At 43.4% G+C, this 27,161-nt stretch overlaps 1 protein-coding gene across 2 annotated transcripts in view; it reads right to left on the reverse strand.

The window, feature by feature from the left end:
- The window catches only part of tanc2b (tetratricopeptide repeat, ankyrin repeat and coiled-coil containing 2b), a 121,784-nt gene that overhangs the window by 22,460 nt on the left and 72,163 nt on the right, over positions 1-27,161 (reverse strand). The window contains exons 6-10 of one of the 2 annotated variants that reach the window (XM_041066506.1): positions 22,613-22,729; positions 16,635-16,783; positions 12,391-12,574; positions 11,116-11,364; positions 5,534-5,665 (exon numbers count right to left, since the gene is read on the reverse strand). In XM_041066506.1, the coding sequence (XP_040922440.1) occupies positions 5,534-5,665; positions 11,116-11,364; positions 12,391-12,574; positions 16,635-16,783; positions 22,613-22,729 (831 nt within the window). The remainder of the gene's footprint in view (positions 1-5,533; positions 5,666-11,115; positions 11,365-12,390; positions 12,575-16,634; positions 16,784-22,612; positions 22,730-27,161) is intronic. The other variant, XM_041066507.1, reaches the window with a different exon arrangement.

The raw sequence follows: 27,161 nt of genomic DNA on the forward strand, positions 1-27,161 counted from the left end.
TCGTGAGGACAGGAATGGAAACTGGCGGCAGTGTGTAGAGTGTCAGAGCACAGGGCAATGAAAAACAAAACAGGAAGCAGCAGTAGCACCAGCACATCATGATGTCAGAAATATGGGGAACCACCAAACCGGGGTCGATTGCTAATTGAAATCCTTTGAATTACATTGAACGTATTCCTCAGCATGTCTGCAGGGAAGGTTGGGGAAGCTTTGCACTTTTGGGAGAATCTAATTGGTTCCATTGCACCGGGGCAAGATCAATCAGTCCCCATAAAAGTAATTGAATCCAGTACTAGTAGTAATTTGACCCTGGGATGGGAGACTCCAACCTCAACTCCACAGTGTGTGTAATACAGGCAGACTTAGTCACATCTCAACCTAAAGTAATCTACCTCAGCACGAGGCAAATCCCAAATTTGGAGTACAGAGAACCTCAAACAAACTGTAAAGTCTGATTTTCACCTCAGTCTTTCCTTTGGTTCCTTTGGTTAAATTTGATCAGTTTCTTGCAGTGTGCAGTGAAAAATAGCTGGTGGTCAGATGATAGCCAGGGCAGCAGTTCATTTCAAACTCTGCAGCAATAAGCACACTATGAGTCAGAGCTGTAGGAAATATGTATCATACATTAGACTGGTAGGATAAGATGGTCAGAGCGTGCAGAATTTTTATGTGTCAGCAGAAATTTGTTCACTGTGCACAGGGACAGTATAGCACAATATATCAGGGGGCAGGGAGGGAGTGAGTGTTGCATTAGAGCTATATGTCTTCTGTAAATGACTCCAGTGTGCTGATTTAGAGCATGGCTACATAACATAATGAGCTGATTTTGCTCTTAATGTATTCCTTCACCACCCATCACTCCGAAGTGCTGTTGCAAGCATGATTCTTCTCCAGGAATGCTAATTATAATCGCAGAATGAAAAGAAATGCGGTGATCATGCTGAGAATATTCTGACTTATCTTCTGACAATCAGCAAAAACTACAGATATACCTGAAAGTGGGTGAAGAGCTGTTCTCGGTTTATACGGAGTACATAGCCTGCACTGCATTTTACTGCACTGAGCTCTGTGCCAGCTGCAGCCCAATGCAATAAAAGACATTTCATCCATATTCCCCAGTCAGATTATTTTAGTGCTAACTCAACAAACACACACACACACACAGCCAGAGAGAGACTGACTACTCTATTATGTCTATAATTCACAAACTGATGCAATATTCTTCCAGTTGGGTGTCATGTAGAGAAAGAATGGACCTGATGCAACTCTGGTGATGAGAAATGCAAAAACTAGCCGACGCTTCCATTTATTATACCACAGGCTGCAGAAGTAAGAGTCCAAATACCCAAAGCTACTCTGTTTTAAGTGGCTCTAATTCAATTATCTTGGGGGTGACTGAATGCCAAACATGCCTGTAAAGCTTCTTTCGTTCTCATGGAATTACTAAACACACCCGGGCTCTACCGGGCACCATCCTCCAAATGGCAGAAACGATTACACCTCTTGCGCGTTAAGTCGTGCAGCCACTATTGCTCCACTGTGTCAGGTATTTCAGGAAAACACGGCAGCCATGTTGTGAACGGGGGCTGAGGGAGTTGTTTCCAGGATGGTGAAAGCAAATGTGTGTGTGGTGTGTGTGTGTGTGTGTGTGAGGGATGGATGGATGGCAGTTGCTCATAATCCTGCCCATAACACTCCCCCTCAGGCAACGTTGAGCAAGGTATCACCCCCCCCCCCCCCTCCCCACACACACACACACACACACACACACACACACACCTACCCCCCTCCTCTCTACCACCAACCCTCCATGGCCAGACGGAGTGAGAGTCTCAGACGTTTTAATTATTCACCAGGTGAGGATGACTCACGGTGGCTGAGCAGCCTTGAGAAGGAGGAAGAAGAGGAGGAAGATGAGATGCAGAGGAGGAGAGGAGAAGAGGATGGGAAGTGGAGGACGGGGATGAGAAGAAAGGGAGGAGAAGAGGAGGGTAGAGTTGGCACAGAGGTGGAGGAAGGGAGGAAATGATGGGAGGAGGAGGAGAAGCAGTTTAGATGATCAGTCTGTTTGCTGTAAGGGGACTGGGGAGTGCGGCGATGGGTTATCTTAGGTCAGGCGAAAGACACTTCTTATGGCTGATGTGGGAGTTTGTGGACATGTGAGTTTGTCCAAGAATTTTTTTTTTTTTTCTGTTTCTTCTGTCTGGTTTTTCAGACGCACACTTAAAATTCCAGTCATTTCTTCTAACACTGGATGTAGAGCTACACATAGCATGTACAACGGGAGCAGGATCTTACATAATTTCTGTTATAAGAAAAACAAATCTTATGTAATTTGCACAGTAGGTTTAGAGAAACAATAAACCTTAACGTAATTATGGCTAATTCATCTGTTCAGAAAATATACTCTAATCTTCCTTGTGCCTGCAAAGTTTAATTTAACACATTATTTTCTTGCTAGCATTTACTGACTTACTTCATGTCTTACAGCCAAGCAACAGAGGAAAAATATGTCAATATGTTATATAAGAAGCAAAGCCTGCAACAGAACTACTGGAACAGGGCTACAAATTACATTTGAAAGTCCAGATTGTTTAAAACAGATTAAGGCACTGGCATCAAACAAAGTGAAAGGTGTAGTAGATAGAGATTAGATATTCAACTGAAACCTGTCGTTGTTTAGCAGCAGACATGTTTATGCACTGTCATCAAATCTACACTGTTATCTAACTGCCTCCACTACGAACAACAATGAGGGCTTTCTTTGGTCTGCACGTGCTATACATACATGTTTTCTAATTAGTGTAGACCTGCAGCGTTTATCAATATTCCACCTTAAATGAAAAGGCTGGAGTTATTCTGTATTTTCTTACTGTCAACAAAGAAAAAAAAAGACCACATTTACATGTTAGTCTGTCCTTCAGTCCTTTCCCTAACTTTTCTGTGGCAGTGAGATCTAAGCCCAGTGATTCCTACTGAAGATATTCAGCAAATCCTTGCAAGTGTATGTGGAATTTGCTCAAAATGAACTAAAGGGTCGAGACTCTAAACTATATGAGGCTTTGGATACAGAGACAGTATTTAGTTTGTACAATTTGTTTTGGTTTAGGATTTTTATGGGTTTTGTTGAAAAGAAGAAAATATTGTATATCAGCAGCCTTCATCCTTTAAATGTAAATTACAGTGCTCGAATGAATTTCTATTGCTAAATATTTATATTTCACTCCTGTCAGGGAGTATATATACTGTATATGGGAGTAATAACTCCCCCTTCCCGGAGTTGAAAATGTTTCTAACAGCTAAAAGCTACAACCATCAGCAAACACAAGGTCGGTGTTGTGTGTGTGAGCAGAGGTAGAAAGACAGAGCGAGGGAGAAGGAACAGAGAGCGACAAAGTGAGGGAAAGTAAAGATAAACGAAGGAGAAACTGTGTGTGCAGTGTACAGTTATGTGAGAAAGAGTTTGCGGTGAATAGATAAGGTGGGTGGTAAATCTTAGAGGTAGGCAGGCAGGAGCACAAGAAGGTCCATTACAGTCTGACTCACTCTCCTCAAAACAGCAGCACAGCTCGGGCCCCCGGTGGCCGGCATCAAAAGAAGATTCGACAAAACCAAGAGAGAGAGAGCTGCATCTGTCAGCTGGTTTCCACCTGACCAACACATACACATAACCAGCAGTCTTCTTCTCCTCTAGTTCATCGGTAAGTCGGCATCCAGCAGTCTCTCACAGAAAACAACCAACGAGCCCCCTCCTGTGACCCACAATGAGTCAAAATGTTCGTGCTTTCTGAGGCATGAGGCTACTAACAATGTCATTTAAAAAGAGCAGGTGATATAATGCCTGATGATCTAAAATAATCACAAGCTACATCACATAATTGGCATTTATTGTACTTTTTTTTCACCCAACTGTCAGGTTTTTTACTAATTTGTTTGGCTGATTGTCACCTACTTATCACTTAAAAGCATTTGGACTTTCGTCATCATGTTATTTGCAGGAAAAAACCCTGTTCGTCAACCCGCCGGTCTCCAAAGCCTGTCTGCCTTTGTCTCATTTTCCGTCTCTCCTGGTGAACCCACAGGAGCAGTGCACTCGGGGAGCCTCTGACGCTGATCCAAAGAGGCAGAAAGCATGCTAGGACGCAGTTGGTTGGTTTGTAAACACACTTGGCTGCCCTTAGAGGACGAAGGTTCAAACAAGTGGCTCTGGCAGTAACGGCGAAGCGTTGAGAGGAACTAGCTCTTGTCTTCCCTCTCCTCTTGTCTTTTTTCCTCATTCCTTGTGTCCATCTCTATCCCCCTCCCTACGTTTATCTAACACTCTCTCGCTCTGCATTTGTCTGCAGCTAGCTGCCCTTGGGCAGGGGAATCACATCGCAGCTCAGTCAAGCGCACTCTCAGCTAAGTGGGGTCTTAACAGGTGTTTAAAATACACAGGGACGCATATTTGTGTTCGCCTGGATGGCAGAGGGCTGCCATTACAGTGCTCATTACTGTCTAAGTGACAGAGGAAGAAGGGTGAGGGGACACATAATGTTGGGACATAAGGCCATTTGGCCATTTGGTGAGGAGGTTGAGGAGATTTGCTTGATCACGAAGGCGCTTGCTGTGTGCTAAACTTGAACAGTGTGCAGTGAGGCGCACACTGACGGTGAATGTTAAGCGCCGAGACAAATTTTAGCTCGGTGGTGACACAAAGTGACAAAAAGCTCTTTGTATGTTCTCTCAGTCTCTCTCACTCTTCCGTCTCGCACACAGAAAACACACAAGGACACAGCAGCTGACAACCTCCAGTGTCCACCAACATCAGCTCAGCAGCATCACTGGTCTCATATCGGAGCATAGCTGTACAGTACCTGCAGACATTTGCATCTGAAACCTTTTGTAAACTGCACATCCACCATCACTGACTTTCGTTTGAATATTAAAAATAACTTGCTTGTCATGCTTTGCCTTGTGATGCTCAGCCGCTTTGTGCTGTATGTGGATGAAAAGCAGAACAGTGTCCTATTGTTCAGCTCTGCACTGTGTCTGATGTGAAGTGAATTGGCTAATCACTGCCCAACCCGAAACAAAACAGTGTTTTCAAAACTAAAGTGAAAGTAAGCGATGGGCTGAACGCTTTGACTTGTGGTCTGCAGTTTTTTTTTCACCTGCAAATGTCCACACACAGGGTTACACTGCAGCTCCTCTGTTCACACGCAGCGTCTGCTGCGCAGTATCTCTTGTTGCAGACAGCTTTTGTTTCCTCTTCGAGACAGAATTCATTATTTGAAGCTGCATCTGTATTTTTTCCAACTTGTGCAGACACATTGCATTTATGCTAATGTCAGTGACAGAGAGATGTGTCTGTCACATGTGCAGCTCACATGGCACAGAGACACTGTAGAACATCACTCAGTGTAGGCAGCACTGCCTGCACCTCACAGACTCAACAGCTTTCAGTGGACATGAGGGATAAGGAGGGGCTGTGGTTGTGTGTGTGCATGTGTGTGTGTGTGTGTGTGTGTGTTCAGTCTGCCTTGTTGCTCACCTCTCAGGTCCTGCCCGGAGCGACCCGGCCCGCAGGTGGTGCTCTGTCTGGGCATGCGCAGCGAGGTGCGTAATGGAGTGTGTCTCTGCTCATCCAGGTATGCCAGGTCCTCCAGGTGGGCTGAACTGGTAGCTGTCGTTGTGCGTTTGTGTGTGTGTGCGATGGAGAGAGGGAGACAGAGGGAGATCCAGCGGGAAAATTTCAGAAAAAGAGGACAAAAAAAGATACTATTGTCAGCACGCATGTACACTGAGAAACACATAGAGTAAGCAAGTTCATAATACACACACACAAAAGAAGGTGGCAGCGGTTCATGCCAGCGCCTGAGGCAGTTGTCAGGCTCCCGCTCTCATACTTGCTAACTCCTACAGGATAAAGCAAGCCAGCCCTACATGGTTCTGTCCTAAAATTCCCTCCTCTCAGTGTCTGTCACGCGGCACGAAGGCAGATGCCATCCGACCCCTCTCAGGATTAATTAGCTCAGCAGACAAATGTCTTATTCATGGAGTGAGTGCCGTCTGACGCTGGCTGCTGAATGTTCACACCATGCTGTGTCTTCAGGGCCAACGCTCAAAACCAGTGAATATTAAATGAGATCAGACGTCCCCCTTGTGAGTAAGCAATGGACTCGATTCTCCGTCACACCTGAACCTCGCAGTTCAGTTACAGATGAAGGAAGTGAAAGGAATGAAACTCTAAACAATAAACTCCAGGAAGGATTTATGTTCTTAACCATCCAGCGGTGGGTGGTTTACATCAAGAGGAGACAGTCATTGACAGAGTCCGACAGGGCAAGAAACATGAGCAGTCAGATGAACAGACAGGTTTTCAACAAGCCAGTCTTTACTTGGAGGTAAACCCAAAAGTGAGTGCACCTGAAATGTCAGTAATAACATCTCAAAGCACAGGAAACCAGGAAGCTGTTCCGTAAACTGTGACAGACGTTTAGAACAGACAGTTTGGGTAATGATTTCACAATCTGCGATCATCTTCTCACGTAAATAAATCTGACTAGCATGGAGGTTTGTTTAAAAGCTGTCTGATCTTCTGCCTGCTCGTGTTTCTTGCCCCATTTGACTAATGTGTTCCCAGATCTCAGCAATTACCTTGGTGAGTAATGTTTTTATGGTTGACAGAACTGATGGACAAAATAAAATCCAAGTTGCAACAAGTCAAATTTATCCTTTACAACTAATAATTAAGGGGAAAAAAAAGGATTTAAAAAAGGAATAAGTAGAATCTGAGCTGGGAATCCCTTTTCTCTACCACTATACCTGAAATACTCTGAGGTCCTGAGATCCCAAGTCAAATTCAAGTAGTTGGGAAAAGGTATAACTAGCAAGCATGCTTCTTCTCAGTGATATCCTCTGTCTCTCTCTCTCTCCGGTCAGTCCAAAAAGTAAGGCACAATAATCCCTCCAAGTGGCAGGTCTGAGCCCACCACGTCTCACCGGTGCGAAACTCAACAGCACATAAACACTGATCCTGTGCTGTCCTTGGTTCAAAGAGTGGTTTCTGTGTCGCTGGAGTTAAGCTCAGTGAAGTAGTAAGCATGTGAATGGCTGTGTGTGTGTGTGTGTGTGTGTGTGTGTGTGTGTGTGTGTGTGTGTGTGTGTGTGTGTGTGTGTGTGTGTGTGTGTGTGTGTGTGTTGGTGTGTTGCTGACTGCCTGAGTCATCCCAGCCATGGACCCAAAAATGAGGCACACTGGTTCCCAAAATGGAGGGAAAATGGCAGCTGAGAATGCTGGAGGCTTGGCCCTGATGGGAGTGGAGGGGGGGTGGTGGGGTGCTGGTCATCCAACTGGGCTAAAAGCACAGACAGTGGAGGCATTAATCTGCTGCTAAACCAAGGAAGAATGACTCAGGGCTACTGGGCTGAAAAGTTTCCTTTTCTTCTCTTCTCTTTTCAGCTGTGTTTGAATGTGAGGACTCAAATCTGTGTGCTCATCATCTCTATCTGCAATGCAGCAGGCTGCTGGGGATCACATTCACAGTTCCTGTGCCAATGCGCTAAGACTGCACGCATAGTGAAAAGAAATAAAGAGGAAAGAAACACAGTGAGGAAGAAGAAGAAGAACGAGAGGACGGAGTACGAAAAAGAAAGTGAGAAGAAGTCTAACTGTGCAGCAGAGAGCTCAGCTGCTTTGGGCAATGACAGCCACATCAGACACTTCCTGTTTTAAAGAGTGACTGATAGCATGAATGCATGCACACACACACACACACACACACACACTCAAAGACCAGCTGGGCTGCCGTCCAGAGCCCGTCACAGTATCAGCCAGGGAGCCGACTAGTCATCTCAGATATGAGGTGGCTGCTGGTGCTCTAAACGCCTCAGCATTCTTCTCACATCTCCCCGAGAGATAACCTGAGATGATAAATAATGGAAGTCCTGGTGTTTAAACAATGATATTTCCGGGTATTACACCGAGTTTATGAGCAGAGGTGGGAACAGGGACGAAAAGGAAATCAGGAAAAGATGGTAGAAAAGGAAATCAATGACACTTGTCCGCCTCCCAAATTGAAAAATGTTGTCTTGGGTGAGCTGTTATCTTAATTGAGTGAATTTCAAGACTATAGACTAGAGTCTCACAGTGTCCTTTATATCCCTTTAGTCTTTATATGAGCAGGGAGGGATTCCTCAATCCCCAGGCACTTACATAAGCTGGTGCATACAGATCCTCCAACACTGGGTCAGTTCATCTAAATTACAAAAAACAATCTTTTTTTCTCACTCACCATCAGTGGGATATGAACTGTTTTTTAAAGTATACACTGAGGTCTTGAGATATCAGTGTCTGATATTTGTGCCTCCACTCCAATACAATGGAGGTGAACTCCATAAAAGAGTCCCTTTTATTTCTTTTAATTGTTTTAGCAACAAAACTCTCAGATGAGTTTCTCAAAATCTGTGTGTTTGAATGCCTAGATACCAGTTGGTTTCTTTTTTTAATTAACAGTCAGTTATTGTCTCCAGACACACACATGTTCCTGGTTCGACCGCATGTCGAAGTGTCTCTGAGCAAGGCACTGAACCTCTAACCCCTGAAAGCACTATATAAGTGCGGCTCCTTTACCATTTACACACACAGACAGGTGAACAGAATACCATCCACGCTGTCGTGACTGGTTATCAGGTTTAAATGCAATCTGTACCAAAGGACTACATTATTAAGAAAAAAAAATCTCTTGACCGGTGACATGCTGAATGTTTTTTGTTTAAATGCAAAGCCCCATGGATCGAATGTCATTTTGTATCCAGATACAAATAACATGCAAATAATAGATTAAAACAGGGCTTAAAAGTCAGGACATCTTCTCATTATCTTTATATAACTTTATAATAAAACTTTAGCACACTACTAAATCTCTGGAGTACCCTTCTCTAGTCCCATTTTTTAGAGATATTAGCACTCTATGAACAAGGTAAGCCTCTGTGCTTCTTGTCCTTAATTGCTTACAATTTTTCACTGAATGAAAACTCGAAAAAAAAAAAAAATCTAATTCCTGATGGACAATAAAGACTCATTTTGAAATTCTAGCACTGTGAAGGTAGAGAGAAAAATACTCTGTGTTGGTTACTCCTTCCTCCACATCCATCTTCAGCTCTACCAACGCACTGCCTTCATTAGGTAACAGAGTAGCCCCCCTCCCTCCACGTTCCCTCCCCGGTCGCCTTCTGCTCTAGCTCCATATCTCTCTCCCTCTCTCTCCACACATCAAAGTGAGTCTCTCTGTCACTCTGGGGGATAGAAACGGTTAATGCCTGGGGCTTTGATGTTCCACTGCTGTGTGAGCCCAGCCAATCCTCAGCCTGTGCTTGCCTCCCATCCCTGCATCATCTAATAATTCTTTGTGGAGGAGAGTGAGAGAGAGAGGGAGAGAAAGATTATGAAACTCTCTTTCACTCCTCTTCTCCCTCTCCTCAATATGGAATTCCTGTTCCTGACAAACACAAATGCCGTCAGACAAATCGTCTTTTTTTTCAATATATCATCCTCTCGCTTATTTTGTTTTTTGCATCATCTGCAGCTTATAGTATGCTGCTAAGCTGTCTCCAGCTCACTCAGTCTCCCTTAAAGGTCTCGGTATTGAGGGGCAGAGATGAGATCGAGGGCGAATCTCTAAACCCGGCAGAGTCGCTGCGCCACCAGACAGCAGTGTCAAACAGGAGAACATGACCAGCATAAAGAGAGGGTCACAGCTGCAGCGACGGGCCTCGTCAGGCATATTACAGTGTTTAGTGAAATATATATGAGTGTCTACTGTACACTTTTTCCAGTGGGAGTGGGAGAAGTGCATAATAGAGCTCATCGTCTGTAACAGCCTCTCTGATGATGAGAACAATAATACAATCAAGCCCATTAGGACTGCCTCAGTGTTATGAAACTGACATTTTTCCTGATATATTTACTGTTACTTTTGGGAGCCTTTGTGAGGCAGCTGTGGCCTACAATAACAAACACACATCAATGAGACCTCTGTCAGCAATACAAATGCCAGCTTCCCTGTGTGATATTCTTCCAGCCGCAGTATGTTCTTCTGCCGAAGCTGTTTTTTCCCAGACTGTATTATTCTGCTCTGTGGTTTCACTCCACACCAGAGGGCTGAGACTTTAACAAAATACCACTGCGGATTTGCAGCTACCCGAAATTTCAACATAACCCCATGAAATTTGAAAAACAAGAGCTGTTTCCTCACTAAATAATCAAAAAAAAAAAAAAGAAAATGCTGAAAAAAAGACAACAAACTGAATCAAATAAAACCACAAATGAGCTCTTTGTGGGACCAGTTTCAGATTTTAGGAAGTTTAAGCTGATTTATCCCAGATTTGCAGGAGAAAAGTGGTCTGGAGCTTTGGGATCTGTACTAATTTTTGTTCACAGAATATCCGGTAACATGAGCAGTTTACAGATTAAACGTTTGCACCCTGAACTTCTGGCTGACATCCTAATAATTTGCAAAAATGTGTGATATTTTTAGGTAAAAATCTGGATGGTTACATCACTGCTAATAGTCAGGGAGAGGGATTTTAATGTAGTGACTGTAAAGAAACCAGAGGGCACATGGGTTCTTTTGACAGATGAGCTGAAGGAAAGCCTAGCTCGATCGGGCTTAAATGACACACCTGTTGGTTCTTGCTCTTAAACATTTCAACCCTGCATAAGCCACCATGCATGAGGTTGGACTTGCTCCAACAAAACACTTAAAATATTCCTCTTCTCTTCTTTTCAAAAATGTTTCATTGTCACCTTTGTGATCACACGAGCCACACAAACAGATGTCAGCGAATTCAAAGGAAAGGATCACAGGTCATGTGGGGAGTAAACAGGCAAGGAAGGGGAGCTTGAAAGGAGCGAAGAGGGGGCACTAAAGGATTCAGAAATAGGTTGTAACATGACTGAACACAAGCAGTTCAATCCAATTTTACCAGGAAATGTACTGTATCCGGGCAGGATTTGTATACTACAAGACCATGCACTCACAGGTAAATAACCTTATTTCTGGCTCCCCAGACGAACTGTTGCCTCCTTTTCTACTTTCATAGGAGAGGGAGAGAAAGAGGAAGGGGACTCACCGGCCACAGAGTTAGGGCGGGGCATGAGGTACAGAGGGATGGAATGGGCAGAGTGGGAGGACATGCTCTCCAGGTTTCGCTCGGGGATTTTGTTCAGGCTGTAGGTGGAGGCTGTCATATTTTCATCCACCCTGTACAGAAACGAGTCCATGCCTGATTTCTGGGACTGCCACAGTTTGAGGTTTGCCCGGGAGCCTTCGCCGTATTTGCCGCCTCGCTCCATGTTCTCAGAATAGCTGGTCAAAGTAGCTGCAACCAAAAGAACAACACAGTCTTAAGTGCCGTTACTTTGCATTTACAACGACAACATTTAGCTCTTTGCTTGCTCCTGCATGTCATATGATGAGGCCATTTTCAAACTGCATTTGTCTGAGTCTAACTCTCCTCCCCTCACCTCACCTCACCTCACCCAACCCATCTGTTTTTACACTTATTTGCGGTTGTGCTGAATCAATGTGGGGTTTGTTGATATAAAGCTTTCCTCATCAAACTGCAGGCGTTCACCACTGTTGCCAGGAAACAACTGATGCACCTGTCTCGACATACACAAAGTGCTTCATTTCAGTGAGCATTTTATCTCTCCTGTTTTCTTGCCAACAATCCAAGAATGCCACAGTTGATGTCAACATGACATGTGCACTTGCAATTGTCTTTCAGTGAGAGTACACAGTGGTTCTGTGCGTGACAGGTCCTGCAGTTTGACTCGAAACTGACCAAGTGGAGCAGAGTCAGGTACAGAGCATTCAAATTAAAAAATTTTGAGGTGAACTATGCACATATTTAAACTAAACAACCGATGGAATCATTTAGGGTTTAAAAAAAAACAAACAAACAAAAAAAACAAAACAAGCTACAACCTCAGGCATATTCCCACCAACTGTCACAGGCTTTTACTGTGAGGGATCCCAGATTGTGCAGCAACCTGTCTGAGCTGGTTGGCCACTTCTGTTACATCTGTAAAATTATGTGTTTTATAGACTTGTCTTTATTTGTTTTCTAAGTTTAATGTATTGCCTGCTCTGCATTTCACTGCTGAAAATCTACCCTTATAGATAACGATTTGTAAGCTCCACTAGCAAGAGTGCAGGGCTCAAATTATGTAAATTATACATGATAAGACAAAGTTAAACATATGATTAAATGAAACAAAAACTGTCATGTTCTTTAAAACAGTAGATTTTTCTTACTGTCAGTAAATCCCATGAAAAGACCAGTCTCATCCTGTACGCACTGTGTATCAGGATAATTCTTTGTAAATCTGTGTGCGGATCTCACCGATAATCCCGCTGTCCCTGCTCTCCAGTGTTGAGGTGGGACTGGTGACAGAACCGTAGGCACAGTCCTTGTTGCCAGCCTGGCCAGGCATGGCAGGGGGGAGGGTGGAGCAGGGGCTGCCTGCAGGGGGGGAGGCAGTGCTGCTGGTCAGGGTGGAGCACGGGCTGATCCTCTGGTTCTGGCCCTGGGACAGACACACACACACACACACACACACATGAATTTTGGAAAGCTTTGTTTGGTTCCAGCAGCTCAATTGGTACACAGGGGTATAAATGGCAAAATACAATGTTTGAACTTTTAATGTCTGACTCATAATACAAAGGAAAATGTCACTTCAATAATGCAGTTTTCAAATGCTAAGCCCCCTGCTGCCTTCACCGCATGTAGTCAGTCCTTCTTAGGACTGTCTCTCCACCACACACATAAAAACATCCTAATCAACCTAATATCTAATAATTTGGTGCATTTTTATGAAATATAGGTTTGAAAGAGCTTCACAAATTAGACAATTTGCACATACCAACACACTCAACAACTACTACAACCACCTGTAACACCTACAGTCACTTTATAAATGTACCTTACAGCACAATTTACTGCGGCTGACGAATTTCGCCAGAACAATCCAAATGTCGGAGAGGTAGCATGTATATCAGGGATGTGACCCCGAGCATGTAAATGCAGTAGAACAGCCATTTCCCTTTTCAGATACAAGAGGGAGAAGCATTTCCAAAATTCTGTACAGCCCCATGGCAAATGTGTGAATGTATAAATTTTCCTAGACATACGCGGGGATTGTAGAAGTTTCTTCATTAAGTTTTAACACTAATACAACTTTAACTGGATTTTATAATGAACAAAAAAACATGTTTAGTTGAAAATGATTTTGTCAAGAGGAGAACACAGTATCTTATCCTCACTGACGGACTTATTTTCATGCATATTTTCCCTCTTGATTGCCATGACTACAATTAAGTTTAAAAAAAGAAAAATGCTAAAACTGAACTCCCATACACATGCTGAATATGCGCTCTTTCCAGTCCCAGCATTATTTTGGCACCCTGCAGTGATCCTCTTCTGCGTCAGCTCAGGTTAGGAGACAAGAGACCACAGGGGACAAAATAAAAACACTCTGCTGCGTCTAATCTGCTGCTGCGAACACCCACAGATGCACTCTCACACAAACACACAGGCACACATACCAAAAAGATACATGCTTACAGCATCCACGGGGATATATATATATATATATACACACACACACACACACACACACACACACACACAAAGGCACAAGGAAAACAAGGATACCAAGTGATTAAGTATGTGTATCTGACACCAAAACACACAAACACACGGAGGGCTCTCCTTAACGGTGCTGTTGATGAGTTCAGGTCAACACTGGGGCGAACACAGAGAGAACAGGAGGGGTGAAGTCGTGCTCAGGGCAAAATCTAGTCTAGTCTAATCTTGAGGAGGAAGACTGAAGGGACACACTAAGCTAATAAACACCCACACACGTTTACAGTCAGGAGAAGGGCTGCAAATAATGATTATTTTCATCATTGATTGATCTGTCAATTATCTGCAGGGGGCGGCTATGGCTCAGGAGATTGAACAGGTTGTCAATTAATCACAGGGTTAGTAGGTTGATCCCCTGCACTTCCTGTCCTCATGTCAAAGTGTCCTTGAGCAAGAAACCAATCCCCAATTGATCCTGATTGGCCAAGCTAGAATGGCACCACTGTCATTCATGTATATGTGTGTGGGTGAACTGGGGAGGAACACCGTTCCTTTCCTTTTTATTTTTCCTAATCATTCTGATTAATCATTTAATAACCTAATCAATAAGAAAACAGAAAAACAAAAAATAAAACTCCCTAATGTTCAGTGGTTATTTGGTAAGTGTTAACCCATCATCAAAACTGTTGGTTGGTTAACTTTTCATTAATTAACCCAGCAGTCAGTCAAGTAATCAAGTTACTGTTTCAGGACTAGTCAGGAGCCTTAAAATCCATATGGCACAGCACAAAACAAAGCAACTGCAATAACACACACAGTAGTAGAAGAATATTAGACACACATGTCAATATAATGCATTCACATACACCACCACCACACAAAAACTGGCCATTATAAGCTCTAATAAAGTAGCCAAGGAGTGTACTGTAGGCTGCACAGTAGCACTGGCTTAGAGGAATTATACACTGTGGCATCTGTAAACTAATCAACACACTGTCCATCATGGCCTCTAGCCTCTGCTGAGTGTGTGTCTGTGTGTGTGTACAACTGACTGAGTGAGAGAAGGGGAAACAATTTGTCAGAATGTGCTCTCTCCGTGGATGGGACCGCTCAAGTGCCATGTTTACAGGAGCTTGACCCAGACGCAAACAAATACACACATGTACGGATAAGCCTGCGAACCTCTACGCGCCCACGGCGACACTGCAGCTCTATCTGCTGGGCTAATGAACCTCGCCTTGTGCAGGCCTGACCTTAAACGCCGCACGAGAATTGGATTGAACTTGGAGAATTGCGTCTATTCAGGGAGCAAGAGCATGAGAGTATGAAAGGCAATTAACTGCACTCTCCGTGAGTTAAGGTCACCTTGTTCCATCAGCTGGTGAGGTCTTGCAGCAAAGACATCAGCTGTAGTAGGAATTTAACCATGTCAGATGGGAGATGGTAGATATGAAACAAAAAAACCCTCAATAGATCCTCAGTCTATGGTCACTGTTTCTTTTTTTTCAGCAGGTTAAAATCTGTCTGGCTTCACTGTTTATTAACTACAGTGTAAAAAGGTTAGTTACTTGGTTATGATGACAAACATTAAGAGAGACACTCAGCATTATTAGTGAATTAGCACCATTAAGTGACGCGTGGATCTACTGTATTAGTGTCATTTCTGCTGTCCATTGAAAGCTAGTGAATCCCAAGCAAATTAGAAAAATCACAACAAAGGCCCGCTGTCTTATTTGCTAATAGATGGTGTCTCAAGGCAATCCTTGTCATTTTTGGTGGTTAATGAATCAAACAAAATTGCAGTCTGGAGAACAGTATTTGGGGCAGATATCTAAAATAATAAGTTTGTACTGTGCGCACAATGCAACAGGGTGCTAGTATGAGTCACGTCTCTAAAAAGAGCCGCTTGAATAAACCTCTCTCAATTTATACACCCCCACTGCTACAGCAGTGCTCACATCAAGCACAGGCAGACCATCAGTCTAATCGCTCATCCACACTGCTTTAGTGCAAACCCATACCTAGGCGTGCTTGAAATGCTCCAGCAACAGGTTTGCCCCTTTTTTCCCCCCCTCCCTGTTTCTCCCTCTCGCTCTTTCCGCCGCAACTGTTTTTCTCTCTTGGTTTGGGAAATTCATACCTGTCAAATCAGGTTTAGATACAGAAACCAGGGCATCTGCTACAGAGCTCAGAGCAGGTTTGTTGTGCCAAGAGCTGTTTGTTGCACAACTGCCAAATTCACAAACAGAAAGGTTATGGTGCAGGAGAGAAACGTTAAGCCTAAACTGCTGCATGTTAACTCAAGAAACTTCCTTTCAATAGGCAAAGTTTAAAAAAGCACTCTGGGAAATAAATAATTAAGAGTATTTGTTATATAAAAATCTAATTAGACAGGCAGATATCTGATGTTTGATGGAGAGGCGCTGATAAATTCTGAATCCAGAGCGCTGTGGTGTCTGAGGGCAATTTACAGAGAAGTCTTTTGATCTGGCTATCCTCAGTTCTGAACATCTGTCAAAACCGAGTGTAAACAAGGATATTATGAAGATAAATGTCAAAACAGATCGAAACAGACGATTGTGCGTTTGTTGAAGTTCCCAAGCACAGCCTCTCACAACAGAAACGTGTCAAAACCATATGCACAATAAGACAATTAGATTAGGATTAAGCATATATATATTAAAATAAAATTAACTCAAGCAAGTTTTTTGACACCAGCCCTTTATCTTAAGCCTTTTAGAACCAATGACAATGTTTTGTCTCAGACTGACTGTGTGCATTTGGGAGATCTGAATGCAATGTTGGAGCATTGTCAGAAAAAAAACTGCAGTCTGTAGGTTTTTGTCAACAAAAGTGGAGCTTCTGGTGAAAAGATTAAAGGAAAATCTTATTTTCAAAGACATCCAGACAAAAAAAGAGTCTGTCGGTCATGTCCTCAAAGCAGATATGGCTATTAAAAAAAAAAAAAAAAAAGTCCAGTTCATTAGCGAGACCATTACCTGTCTCGCCTCGGGTTCCTCCATGCTGTACTGGGTACCAGCTGGCCCCTCACTCACTTTGTCTCCCAGAAGGAAACCCAGGCGCGTCATCAATGTGTTGGCTGCCTCATCCACCGACGGAGGGGGGCCCAGCTCCGTGCTTGACTCCCCTGCAGAGGCAGAGAGACAGGGGGAGGAAGGAGGTGGAGGAGAGAGGAAGGCACAAGGAGAGAGAGGAAAGAAAGAATGTGTGTCAGTGGTGGGCAGGAACAGAACAGCATTCTCACAAAAAATATCCTTTAAATATTCCAGCTTTATGTCCTCTGTACCTGGAAATGCTAAACACGCCGTATGCCTGCCACACTGGCTTTGCATAAACCACAGCAGCGACAACAGACCCACACACAAGAGACACAGCACCTGTGCTCAGGACAATGAAGTGAAACTCCCTACCTGAGTTTTGCCGTAGCTCAGAGCCGCGCATTACAGACACATTCCTCAACAGCTGGACGTTTTGGCTGAAGTGTCTTCTTACATAAACTCCAAAATCCCTTCAGTCACAACTACAAGAATCCGTTCAAAGTGTTTACAGAAACCCCTTTTCCACACTGACTAGCAAAAGCCAACCACACTGACGACAACTCCTTCCACACCACTCATCACTCACTGCAGCTTGAGTGACGTAATGAGATACGCCCTTCACCTGTGTGTGTGTTTGTGTGTGCATGTGTGTGTGTGTGTGTGGGAGAGAGCAACGGTAGGTGACTTGTCAAGACAAAGTGGGTGTGTATTCACCTCTCTATCCTGTTTACAGAGACTCTTAGCACTAAAGAGAGAAAACACCAGGTTGAGACTGCACGATGATCAGATGATCAAAAAACCACATGCAAACACTCGCAGAGCGATAGGATTTCAGTTGCTAACTTTGCACCAGTACCCAAAACAAGAATCCGTTAATGACCTCATCCTGTCGCCCAGTTGCTTGGTTACTCTCTACCCATAACAAACCCTCATCGTGGTGTCATGTTTTTCAATAATACCTGGCTACAAAGCCCTTGAGGTGCCTACTATATCAATTTCAATTCAATTTCACTTTATTCACTAGAGTGTCACCTTCACTAATTACTCTCCCTGCTGGTTGTAAAAAGAGTAACTACCGGATAAATACAAACAGCTGTAATTGGATGTATAAACCTCTGAATTGGCCCAGACATTAAGGACATTGAAGTCAACAGAATGAGATGGCCAGTGTTTAAATAAACAGCGGTGAGACAGAGACAGCTAGCGGCCGGGTTAGTTTTCTCTTTATTCTCCTCTCACTCGTTTTCCTGCAGGGCAGGTTGGACCAGACTGGCAGGTAGCTACACTAAATCCTGACTGACGACCATTAGACAGTCCCAGCCGCCACCTCTCTGAAGACAGACAGCTTGTCTAAAGCCTGTGGTCTCTCACTCGTCTGTTCAAAGACCTACAGACAGACAGGCAATCTAAAGCCCGGGCTCCCCTCTCCATTCGCTCATGGACGGACAGGCAGGGCACTGTCAGGATCCTCATTAGATTTACTCCAAGTCTCTCTGAACAAGTAAGGAAGACGGGCACCTTCTGAGGCAGCGAAAATAGCTTTGAAGCCAACGGGGATGACATGTTGCTGTGCCTCAATAAAAACACACACAGCAGCAACCAATAATGAGGTAATCACAGCACATTAGGTCCAAAACAGCTAATTACGTATGAGCCTTGATGAGATGGATATGGCTGCTCAGTAATGCAGCTGGATACACTTTATACGAGCAGAATACATTTGCGAGGGCCTCCAAGGTCACCGAATCCCAGAGCATCCCTGGAGGAAGAGTGCAGTAATGGAGAAGATGTAGATGGAATTACTGTTCCACCTCCTTACAGCTAATATCACAGGGGACAGCTGAGATGCTCCGGCATCATCAGGAGAAAATTGCAGGCAAACAAAAGAAGAACATTTATCCACTGGCCACTGATTTTTATATATGTATCCAGTGTGTGTTGCTGCAGCGTCTGTATGCCTGTGTGTCTGGACACGGAGGCAGTGAAGGCTTCCCAGTTGACAGACTGGTAGTAGTAAGCAGTGAATACATTAGCACTGATTAGTCAACTGCTCCTGGGGGGTTTGCAGCCGTGACCGTGATCAAACAGGGACTCTTTCTGCCTCTGTGTCCCTTTCACTCATGTCTTTGTCTACCTATCTCACTGTCTGCTTGTCCTGTCTCTGTCTCTTTTTTTTGCTTTTGCTTCTTTCTACTGCTTTTCTGTCGCTGCAAGCCGTTGGGCGACCCTGTGCAGTGGTGAGCAGTTTCGACTGTGTTTCTTTTGATGTGGGAGCAAGATCTCTAATCTGGATGCTGGAGCCCACAGTCACTCCCTTGAGATAAACATAGTCTATCTCTTTGTGCATCCATAAACTGTCACACTCCAAAAAGAACCAATAGCACAGTCAAACACATGGCTAAGATGCAGTTCTGTGCTAGTATAATCATGGAGCTGTCAAATAAAATCAAGATCCAAGTGTTTCAGAGGATGATATCACAGCACCTGCGTTACATTGATATCATCTCCATCCATTTTTAAACCTTCCTCTTAAAGTAACCAGCGCTAATGAGTTACTATGAAAGGGGAAACATACATTACCATAATGTATGTATTGATTTCCTCGGGTTTGTGGCTCCACTTTTTGTTCTTTAAATACAGATTATGACAATCACATGAGCTACCTGAAGCCACTGAAGACATCTAGATAGATACATCTAAATGGCTTCAAAGCTTCATGACAGCATCGAGAACATAGCGTTCGCCTTGAGAGGAACTTCAGGCGTCAGTGACACCATGAGATGCTTAATGATCGAATTTGAATATGCAAAAAAAAAAAAGAAACCCCAAAAATAATCAAGCATAAAACATCTCTTATTTTTCTAAACCAACCCCCCCCCCACACACACACACACACACCCCCACCCCATCACACACGCGCGCACACACACACACACTTACATACACATTAACACACACTCCTCGCCATTGGATTCCTGAGCTGCGAAGGAGACAGATGGTTGCCATAGCAACTATCTTTGCGCGCAGCTAGGAATGTGTTTCTGTGCGAGCGCATCTGTTTCTCCCTGGCCGTCCACAGATTTGCCCTCACGCACCGAGAGAAGGGAGAGGGAAGCATGTGTGCCGCAAGCAGGGGACTGGACAGGACAACAGGAGATGGTATTAATAGGCCTGGACTGCAGGTAAGATAACACATACTGTGCCATGTGGTGGCTCCTGTTTCACCTATACCTGGAATATTTAACTTAGTCCACAGAGAGCAAATACTTATTTACAAACAATGACAGGATCTCAAAAGCAACCGAGCCACATTTTTAGAAAGATAAAGATGCAAAGCTCAAAGGGAAGAATACTTCAAGAGGAGGTGACATACATACTGATCAAAAGGTGAAAATTAATTTGCAGAATAGCAGTTGACAGCTAAAGGAAATGAAAACACGGTAGATACACCCTTATTTTAGAGCTTCAGAGTAAAAAAAATATATATATGAATAACAATGAACGTACAAGCACAGATCGTGTACATATGCACAGGCAAAGACATCATCAAGAAACCAGGGAGTGGAAGGTTGATCAAGAGATAGATCAGAGGAGTGAATTTCACATTCCTCATGTGCACAGTATTGATCTTATCTATGCCACGACGCTTAGATGTTTTAAAAATAAAAGCATGCTAGGACTCAGGACACCCGGTTTGGGTTAGGAGTTAGAGATATGCTGATATATCTGATATGCAGAGACTTTACTATACCGGTTATGCTGTAGAAACAGTCAGTGAGCAGTACTGCATTATGGCTGTATTCAATATTTGATAGGTCAGTTTTTTTGTTTGCTAGAATGACCAAAAACATAGATTAATATCTTGATATTTCATCCACAAAGAGCTTTGTCACTGATTTTTTATAAACTTTACTGTGTCACAATTCTCGGCTGGTAATCCTGTGGCACTTTAAGATATACATATTGTTTTTAGCTTATCTTTTATGTTTATAGTATTCTGTGTATTTTAATAAACAAAACACTATAAATTTAAAGATAAATATTTAAAGAAATCTGCTCCATATATCACATATCATCATGTCCAAACCCAAGGGTAGAAATTTAAATTTTATATTTTTTGCAAGTATCACTTTGGTCCATTTAAATCCCAGTGTGGTTCTCACTATTAAATATCACTAATAACACACTGCCTGCCCATGGCTTGTAAGCCACAGTACAAGTTTGTTTACTTTTTCTCTCATTCCGCTGCTGGTCGCTCAGCCGGCCAGCTGCTGAGCGGCTGAGAGGGGAAGGAACATTTCTGATATTTCACCAAAAACCTTTTTTATTCTAGCTAAACGTGATTTCAGTTTAATTTGAACTCAAAATTAACTCCTCTATTTATGGTTACTATGATATAAAATTACATGTCCTGTGACAGGGTATTTTATCTGTAGTATCCACACCTTTGCTGGGTATTACTGTAAGAAGGTTGAGCTATAACATCATTAGAAAAGCTTTCACTCCATTATATAAGCAGGATGGCGGGTGTTGAATTTTACAAGCTATCTCACAAAATATTCACAAACCATATTTATGACCCCACAAATTTCTTTGTAGGCCATAAAACTAAGTTGATACCTGACTTCCTTCCAGGCAGAAGACAGCGTCAGCCGCAGAGTGTGGACTGGCCCGCAATCAGATGTTTAAGTCACTGCCCTGCTGCTACACATGCCAGGGAGTCCTTGTTAAGACCTAAGATGTCCATCTGTCCACCTGGGAACTGCGCGTCCTCACCCCTGAAAACTCATCTCAGCCCTCCTCGTTCCTCTCCAGCTCAAGTTGTCAATGCACAGACAGAGAATTCCTGTTTGTAATCAACCATTTTCCTGCCTCAGTGGCAGAGGAGATTAGCATTTCAACCCTGAAATGTCACATCTGCAGGAGCTCTTAGCAGCTCATAACAGCCGAGAGGTTATTCCACAGTCTGTTTCACAGGACTGATGCAAAATAAAGCCAGGGTCAACAGTTTTTCCATCCATGAGATTCAACAGAAATCCAGGTGCTAGAACTAAAGGGTTTATCCTAAGGTACTACAATACTATTTAGACTTATACAGAGACAAGAAATGCTCTGAAAATATATTCCAGTATGTCTCTATAGAGAGAGATCACCTACTTAGAGCTCCCATTGAGCAGAGACTCAGCAGTAGAGGCTGACAGACGACCGGCAACACTCTGTCAACCATTTTCCTCAACAGAGTTACAACAGTTAAGCCCTGAGACCCCCCATCATTATTTCCCACATGTCTTCATCCAGCTCTGGGGGGGCTGCAGCATTGTCCTGCTCTGCTGAGAAGTCCACACAGCCACCAGAGATCGAGCCAGTAAGACAGGTCCGGAAGCTTACACTGCGTTTCTCAGTAGCAACAGGAAGAGGAGAGGCAAGATGAGAAAGCAGATATACTAGAACCAAATCTCAGCAGAGTACTATCCTCGAGTGACCTGCTTTACTGTCCTCCCTGTGTGAGGAGGGGAGGGACGAGAGGAGAGAGGGGGGGTTTGACAGGGATAGTTGGGGGGGGTTGAGGGAAATCTGGACTGCATGCAGGATTACGGAACAACCACCAACTGTGAACAGAAAACAGCGGCGGCACCTAAACGAGCTCTGCGTCCGAGAAGCGGAGCAGAGTGAGAAAGCAGAGAGGGAGGATTAGAGAGACAGAGAGGGAGGAGGCAACGGGGATGGACACTGTGAGCAGCAGCAAAGCTATTTCATTAATGACCTTAGCAATGTTTTCGTCTTTACAGCAGCCGGCACGACAAACGGATACATTTTCCCCATTGCTCTCTGTGTCTCTCTCTGCTGCATTCACAGACAAGAACCGACATGCAAAAAGTAACACAACGAAATGAGGGATGAGCTGGCCAAAAACTTACCAGGGCAGTATGTGTCCAGGTCTGGATTCTTGGCAGTGGTGGAGGTGTGTGTAGGGGAGCCAAGCTCTGATTGTGGAATGCGAGGGCTCTCCACAAACTTTGCTTTCCGCAGAGGGGCTGGGAGCAGAAAGCATACACACACATATAGAGAAGGAGACAACACGTACACACACACACAGAAACACACACACGCACACACACATACACAGATCAAGGAGATGGAAGAAGACAAGAAAGAGAGGAGTAACAGGGACAGGACAGAGAGGGAGGAAGACAGAGAGCTTATGAACTTTAAGCAGCACACTGATAAAATGAAGACATCCTTAAGGCTTTCTTAGGCAGGTTTGTATCTGCCTTGGGTCAAATAAAAGCTAAAGCATGAGTTAACAAGCAGCATGGGTAATTGGGTACAGGGCTAGGGAACAACCAATACACAGACAGAACCTCAACACGCCGCTGACATGTAAAAATGTCCCCATATTTCCTCTGTATGTGCCTACATTTAACTAACAACACTCACAAAACAGCAAACAAGATGCAAGTTTAAAACAAAGAGATGGATTGAAAAAAAATAGGCTTGTTGTGTCTGTTTGTCCAATGTCACAATCACACCAAGATCGCAAATGAGATCCATTTTTGGGAATGTCCTCACGCCTGACTCAAGCATAAAGTCTGAGACATCAAATGAGTCCTTTCAACAAGAAGTTCAGAGAGAGAGGGAGAGAGCGTTGAAAGCCGGGGGTGGTGGTTGTGACACGATCTTTTTCTGAGTTCTTGGACCTGGCACAGGGATTCAAAGAACTGCTACCCAGAGAAGCTTATAGTACTGTGAGTGTATACATTGTGGCAGCAGTAGCAGGTCCACTAGTCACAGGACAGACAACCATTCACAATGCAGAGGAGTCTTTATACCAGTGTTGTAGATACAGGAAAGGGGACGCCAAAAAAAAACTTTACCATTCATTCAGTGCTGGTAGAACAAGTTTGCAAGGATGCTACTGTAGCATCACTGACTGCTTTTGAATTATAATGCCACCATAACACTTCCTACACCCAGTCTGTGTTTTAATATTTGATAATTAACATATAAATGCCAAGCTTGCTTTCACTGAAAAAAAAAACATTGTTCTATACAGGAGTTACCAACTCAGCTATACTCACATACAGCTGGAACCAGGACATATTTCTAATATTTCTAAGAATCTTTTTCTGACTCTAATAAAAGCCCTGAGTCTCTTGGAATGCCTGCTATGATGGACTTGGACACAGGCCCAATTGTGCCAAGAAATCCTGCTAATATCAACTAAATCATGTGCAAGGCTCATTTGTTTAATCTAATCTTTTTCTCTTTTTTGTACTTGTGGGGGTTTGGGATGGGCAGGAGCTAAGCATAATTTGTTCTTAATTGACTAATCTGGTTAAATAAGGGTTTAAAATAGATTATGTACTGTATGCCGCAACTGTTAACCATTCTTATTATGGGTGAGTGCACATGTCCAAAGCTATCCGGTGCAGCAACACTGTGCTGAGCCAGATTGGGGTGAGCAGGAAGTCACGAACAGCAGCTGAAACATATGTTCAAGCAACAATGACTAAAGAACAAGAACAGACTCCTTAATACTTTTGTTTAAGGCTCATGTTACAGTTAATGTTAGTGGAACATATGCATGTGTGTGTAATGGGTGGAGAGTAGTGATCCCTCTGTCTATATACTGCATGTCTTAGTATTTGTTAGGACAACGAGAAACAGGATAGATCAGACCACACTGCAGCTGTACAGTGTCAAGGAAAAATATACAATAAAACATATGTACAGTATAATAGAAGTTCATGCCTCCACCAAGACTACACATTCCTCCAAACTTACTATTTCAGGAACATATAGTATCAAATTAAATCTCTATCCTTCAAAATCTAATAAAAGGGCTTTATAATAATGTATCAACCAATAAGGGAACATTTGCACATGCTCAGTGACAACACTAACATGTTGATGCTGAGCAGGTGTAATGTTTACCGCTGGCCCGAGCTTAGTATAGAGTGTCAGGATGCTAACATTCACTAATGAGCAGAAAGTGCAGCTGCATCTGGTCATAAAACAAAGAGTGTGACGAACTGAAATTTTGACTTGATGATGGTGCTTGAAGGAAAGTTTTTAGAAGTTTATCCCGTGGGAGAACATGAACGTCTGCACCAAATTCCATGATAAAACATCCATCAGTCAGGACCAAAGTGGTGAACTAACCAACCACGTGACATTACCATCCACAGAGCCATACCATTAGTGATGCTGCTAAAAAGATCAGCAAACAGCTGATAGAGAAAATGTCATACAAGTTACAGGTGTTGTCAAGATTTGAGATATTCTGCTCACTCACATACATGCAACCAAACAAACAACAGCAAAATCTAGTTGGCAGAGGAAAGAAAGTGCTCCGTCAGAGTTGTGTGTTTGTGTGTGAAGTAGATATTTGCCACACACATAGTGTTAATACATTGTTAGAATGGTCTGGAGAGGACTCCAGTAATTGACCACATCTAGGAAGTGAGCCAGCACAGATGCCACAGTGAGAAACTACAACTGACAGCCAGGAGGAGGAAGGGACTGTTATCCACGACTGGATCAACTGCCATGACAGAAACTCTGACAGAGACAGACTTGAAATATTCTGCCTGACAAACCTGCTTACAGGCAACTCAGAGATGATTTTTATAAATGACTAGTTATGTATTTTGTCCAGTGTTTAACAAGGCAGCACATGTATCTATCTTGACAATTAATTTAGCTTACTTAAAAACTTCAGTCTACTGTTTTGCATCGCTGGGAATTAAACGAGGAAAAGCTGGCACATACTGGTCAGTGGACGTAAACTGGAATTAGTTAAGAAATTAGTTAAGAACTCTTGACCTCCAGTACAAAAGAAGGGAGAAGTGTTAGGGAAGAGTTTTTTTGTTTTTGCTTGTTCACTGTTCGTCACAGAAAAAGTGAACAATACCACAGTCTACAGACATTCTCTGCCACAATCAAACAAAAAGGGCACAAAGTTAGATTTTCTCTATTTCTCATTCAAACCACGATCCTGCCCTGTTTCGATAAGCTGCTGACAAGCTTGCAACAGCTTGCACTAGCTTGTAACAAGCTACAGGTAGAGTGTGACGGACTGAGCCTTCACATGACAGTGTCTGCAAGAGCATCAGCAAAGAGTTCCATACATATATATGAACAGTTTTTACATTTAGACTGCAAAAGCAGCCTATCACTATCACTTTTTTTTGTCTCCCTGATCTCACTTCTATAAAATGGTGAAGTGAGACAATCTATTGGAGTAAATCCCCTCTATAGCACTGGCTCCAGGAGACTAAATCCCAGGGACTTCTCTCCTGCAGTTCTGTTGTCAGTGTGTGCCAGGCTGGGGATGGGTGACAGTGTGATGGATGGCAGCAGGCAAATCCACTCCTCTAATGAGCTTATGAATAAATATATCTGGTCTGTGTGTGCAGATGCACGTGGCCGTGAAATAGATATTTGTTACATGCTCTGGATGTGAGGGTGTGAATATGAATATGCATGTGGCATGTATGCAAGTATACATGTGAGATTAGAGTGAGAAGAACTGGTGAAAATAAATAAGCTAAAAGACAAATGTGAAAATTTAAAAAAAGAAAAAGCTCATCTCTATTCCCAAGACTGTCAGCAGACACACGCTGCCTTTGGTGAAATTATCAACAAAAAAAAAAAAAAAAAAACCGAAAGCAAGTCAATATTGTGATTCAAATTCACAGGGTGTTGTGCATATGAAAGAGGGGAGCTTCTTTTCAACATGACAGTCCCCTCAGACACAACCTGGGTTTTCGACAAATAAATGAGAAGATCTGAATATGAACTGGAAACTCCAATATGCAATGCACAATTTCTCATTTGCTGCAGATGAGTGAATGATAAGCAAGCAAATGGAGACATTTCTATAGCGACGAGGAGTTGTCTGTTCCGTCTCAGTTACATATAACCTCAGGCAAACGCTCAGACAAAGACATAGGTGCCCCACACGTGCGCGCATTATCATACACACACCGACAGAACAATAATGTGGGTGAGGACATACATTGCCCAGCTGTCTGCAACCCAAGCTGAGCTTTACAGAAACCAAGCACGCGGCCCTGGTAGCTATGGCAACAGCAGAGCACAGGGAAACGACGAGTCTTGTCCACCTTTCCAAGGTGGTGGTAACGCAGAGACAGGGTGATTTTGCCGGCACTAAAAGCTTCAAGGACCCAACACGTTTGCTCAAATGTAATCAAACAGCCTCCCTGTACTGACAACCCTCAGCTGCTTCACAGGACCAGACCTTCCCCTCGTCCCCCTCAGCTCAAGGAATTCAGCTTTGAAAGATGCGAGCTGCTGCAACTGAGGGTCTGATCCTTTGTGTTGTGGCTATTCTTGTCTGCTGTGCCTCAGAAAGAGCTGAACAATGAAGAGGCTTTTACATATGTTTGAGTTCCTGCACACAATGTATTCTCGAGAAGAGCTGGAAGATAAGGTTAAGTCATC

The sequence above is a fragment of the Toxotes jaculatrix genome, chromosome 21, assembly GCF_017976425.1.
Source record: "Toxotes jaculatrix isolate fToxJac2 chromosome 21, fToxJac2.pri, whole genome shotgun sequence".
NCBI classification, from domain to species: domain Eukaryota; kingdom Metazoa; phylum Chordata; class Actinopteri; family Toxotidae; genus Toxotes; species Toxotes jaculatrix.